Source organism: Spinacia oleracea, chromosome 1, assembly GCF_020520425.1.
Source record: "Spinacia oleracea cultivar Varoflay chromosome 1, BTI_SOV_V1, whole genome shotgun sequence".
Classification (NCBI taxonomy): Eukaryota; Viridiplantae; Streptophyta; class Magnoliopsida; order Caryophyllales; family Amaranthaceae; genus Spinacia; species Spinacia oleracea.
This window is the reverse complement of record NC_079487.1, coordinates 19,920,276-19,924,819: the sequence shown is the minus strand read 5'-3', so window position 1 is coordinate 19,924,819 and position 4,544 is coordinate 19,920,276. Positions and strand designations below refer to the sequence as shown.

The 4,544-nt window shown below is 35.0% G+C and overlaps 1 protein-coding gene across 1 annotated transcript; it reads right to left on the bottom strand.

The window, feature by feature from the left end:
• Window positions 1–1,360: 1,360 nt before the first annotated feature.
• On the bottom strand, window positions 1,361–4,544 carry LOC130465758 (uncharacterized). Its single transcript, XM_056834613.1, has 2 exons — window positions 4,389–4,544; window positions 1,361–3,368 (listed from the first exon to the last, which is right to left on the bottom strand). Exon 2 carries the CDS (start codon window positions 2,238–2,240, stop codon window positions 1,596–1,598), a length of 645 nt encoding a protein of 214 aa, XP_056690591.1. The 5' UTR covers window positions 2,241–3,368; window positions 4,389–4,544; the 3' UTR covers window positions 1,361–1,595.

Genomic DNA, 4,544 nt, shown 5'->3' with positions numbered 1-4,544 from the left:
TGGTTTCCACCTCCATTACTATTTTGTTCCTTTCTGTGCTTAGTGAAGCACTCATACTCCCTATGTCCCCTTTTCTGACAATAGTTGCAGGTCACTAATTCTCCTTTGCAGTTCTTACCAAGGTGATTGTTACTGCACATCTTGCAATGATGCACTCTCTCAGATGGGTTCGAGTTGTTGTGGTGCCCCTGATTGTTTCCTCCTTGGAAATTTCCATTTCCATTCCCATTTCCGTTTCTATTCTTTTTAAAGTTTTCTTGGTTACCCCCAGCATTAAAATCTTTCCTCTTTTCCCCAATTACCACAGTTTTCTTTTCCCTTCTAGACTGCAGACCATAAATATGAGCAGCTCTCCCATACACTATGTCTAAGGAAGTAAAAGTTTCTCCACCTAATCCCAGTTGAATTTCATCCGTCAGCCCTTGCTCAAACCTTTGAGCCTTTAGCTCCTCAGTAGCTACCACCTCAGGTGCAAACCTCGATAAAGCTATAAACTTGCTATAGTATTCAGCAATAGTCATATTCCCCATCCTAAGGTTGATAAACTCCTGCGCTTTCTGCTTTCTCATAAAAGGAGGATAAAACTTCCCCCTCAAGGCAACAATAAATGAATCCCAATTGAATCCCTCAACAGCACTTAGTCTATTTCCATTTTCTTTCCACCATAAATCGGCTTCATCTTTTAGATAAAGGACAGCTTGACTTACTCTCATACTCCCAGGGCAACTCACAGCCTCAAATAGTTTCTCAAACTCCCTAATCCAGTTTTCCCGGAAGGTAGGGTCTGCTTGTCCCTTGAAATACGGTGGCTTAACCTTAGAAAGTCTTTCAAACATTTCCCCTGCAGAGTCGGGGCGCTCAGTTCTCTCTTGGGTTAGCTTTTCCGCCAAGAGGCGAATCGCAGCAGCTAGATCATTGTTGTTGGCCATTCTAGAACGCGACCTGCAATTAGTATATTCTACTTTAGGTTTGAAACACCACTTATACATTATCCCATACAATTTAATACTTGAATTGACCATAAAGACCGCCTCAACCAACAATGTTCACATTAATACGCATCATTTACGAAGGCACGACAATCGTTTACAAAGGTGCAACGATCGTCTACAAGATGCAATAATCATTAAAAATAATCATCCTCAATAGTTCACGAAAGACATTCACACACTGCACACAAGGCATAACATTTTGAATCATATTGGTCATGAGGGTCTAGATTTGTCCTCACTTCCTTTATGTACTCAAATTATTTAATATTATTGTGGCAATTAAATTGATCCACAATTCACATTGAGTATGCAAACAATTAATCCACGACGTACTACCTAGAGGTTGGAGTATTATGGAATCCTCAAAATAGAATAAAGAACACTTCCTTGAAAACTTTAACTTTTATTGCTAACTCCATAGAGGTTTATTACATCCTTGAAAATAATAAAGAACATTTCAAACTTCAATAAACTTAAACCTTAAACAGTTGTAGCTTTGCTACTTATTCTTTAAAACATAAAAGAGCTAATTAACTATTCATGACTTCAAAATATTTGTGGCCTCTTGCCTATCCATTGCTCCTGAGACTTGCGGAGTGAAATTTAGATCTCAAGATCATCGAACTCTTCTTCAGGGTCTTCATCGGGGTCTTCCTCAGGGTTTGCATCTTCACCCATGTCTTCATCTTGATTAGGCTCACTTGCCATCTCCTGTTCACTTTCGAACTCTGCATCCGAATCACTAGAGATCTCAATGGTTGGCTCATGAGCCGCTGGGTTAGGATTCTCTGCCTCAACACCTACATTCTCATTCTCCACAGCTACATCATTTTCCTCTAGGTCATTATTTACACTAATTCCCATAGGTTCTTCTGTAACTGAATCCCCAACATGACTCCCTACGATTTTACCGTCTCTAAACCCACTTTCTGCTGCTTCAATAATGGTGGTCAGAATTTCTGAATCATATTTCCATCTACCATCCCAAGTTCCATACTTAACCAAGTTTGGAGTTCCATTATCAGAATGCATGTCTTTAAACTTTTCCTTGAGTTCTAGGTATGGAAATTTGTTAGGTAAGCAATTAATGATAGTGGCTGCTATGATATCCTTTCTCATTAAGATAGGTTGCCCTTGAACCTTAGCATAATATTCACATCCAAACACAATTTTCTTCACATAAATATCTGGGGTTTCTATATCAAGTTTCTCGAAGGATCCTATATTGGTATACTTGGAAAGAAACATTTTATTCCTGAAATAAACAATTCAAGGTCTCACTAACAATTTTCCAGCCAAAACATAAACAAGGTTCAGTAATCGATAAGTTTGGTGGAATCAAACAATTCTTTATGCACTTGTAAATGTAACACTTAAACAATTAGCACACGCGCGTACATAACAATCAATTTCTAATGCTAGCGTTGACTAGCCACTAATGCACATATAATTCTATCTTATATGCCCTTCTTATACTACCCATCTCTCATAAGCTAAAGCATTGAAATAATTTAAATAACAAGGTAAAAGGACGATAATATAAGAAAATTATAACATAGAATAATAACATAAATAAAAATATAAAATAAATTAAGTAAAATAAATTAAGGAAATGCGTAGCGAATAAATTAGAAAATAAAGTTATTAATTCGAAAAAGATTTATATTTCCTAATTAACGAATTCTAAATCTTGAAACAACTTTAAAAAAAAAAAAAAAATTGAACTCCTTTTTAAAAAATGTATTCATATTATTTTTATTTATTTGTTTGAATAATAAATAATAAAAAAAAATAAAAATGTCCAAAGTATCACTTTAACTTGGAAAAAATAATTTGATTTCGAACGTAAATAAGGAATATCGTATACTTTCAAACAGGGTAAAATGAAATCGGCCCCCCAAAAAAAAGTACCAATTTTTGAACACTATAATACGTAAAATCTCGATTTTTAAGAAATTTATTTTAAATAACTAGATAGTTAGGCGCCTAAAAATTTATTAAAGTAAAACCTTAGCTTCTAGATACCACTTTGTAACACCCCGACAATTCTCTCTTTTCTAAAATAATCTTTTAATATAAAACGTAGAGAATTATCAAGGCATTATCGCCCGTGTGAAAACGTAACGGCTTATTCAGAATTTTGCAGCGGAAAACATAAAACTAACTTTAGGTTTATAAATAATCGATTACAGATTTAGTCCCCAAAAATCAACCAACGAAAATAAGAATATAAATAGTACGACAAGTTTAAAGTCCCAATTAACAAACCCAAGTCAACTTAGCAAATCAAAACTAAATACAAGCTCTCTATTCCCGATCCCAATGATGCAACATCTTCAAACCTGCAGATGGACAATGCTTATTGATCCTTAGAGACTACTCACCAAAGATTGGGTCATCACAGGATCAATAAGGCATAGCCATGATCAACATGCACAAGCAAAAGCACGTAATCAGCAAAGCTGAGTACTACATACTAAATCAATAATAATCCTAACATGATTCTATTAAACGAACAATCCTAACATGGTACTAAATAAAACATAAGCAAGGATAATCAAGATATATTGACTTGAAGACTATATTTGACTGAACTAGACCTTTGTATCATTAACATTATTTTAATTGAAATAGTCAATGGACTGAGTTGTCTACTAGAAACTTCTTCTTCTTCACTAAGGAAGACGAGGTACGGGCGCGACTCCGTAAACCCCAATGACCTGCGATATCGAGGGACTTTTTAAATAAAAATAGAACCGGTGATCAATCCGGCCCCAGAAAAGCCATAGGCTACCCATGACCCCAACTCCTGATTGTCCGTCACTTTAGACGTGCACAGTCTAAAGCTATTGCTACTCATTTTCACTTTACATGACTTAACTTTTAATACTTGGTTATGACTCATCAAACATAAATATTATATTCAACAAGTAAACACAACTTCTTTTATTTTTGAATTAAACAAGTGATCACAGAGATGTCACACAAGACTTATTCCAATTAATTCAACCTTTCCTTTAATACTGATCAACCCCTCTATATGGGTATAAGGTTTCAACTTACTAAACAAGGTCTTCGGCCCTTATAAAGTAGTGAAAAGCTAAAAGGGAACAATGAACAATCGACCTGAATCAATATATATACTAATCTAATGTTCCCAACCAACATGTTCGCATCAATCATCCATACCAACATGCTATAATTCTCATAACGAAATATATATGCTTAACATGTCCATCCAACAATATTAAACATGCACTTCCAACATAACCTAGTTCATCAACAATTTCAACATAACCAAGTTCCTCAATCGTTTCAACATAATGAAGTTCATCAATCATTTCAATATGGTTTCAACAAATCACACACATTCCAAGCACACATGTATGTACGTACCTTGTGTAAACAAACTGATAGGCCACTTTAACGAATTCAAAAATCGCCTATAAAGAATTCTCCGCCTAAAAACAACCAATAAAATTCCCCAATCAATATCCAACAATTTACAGCAATATTAAAGTACTCTAAATACATCCTAAACATATTTTGAAC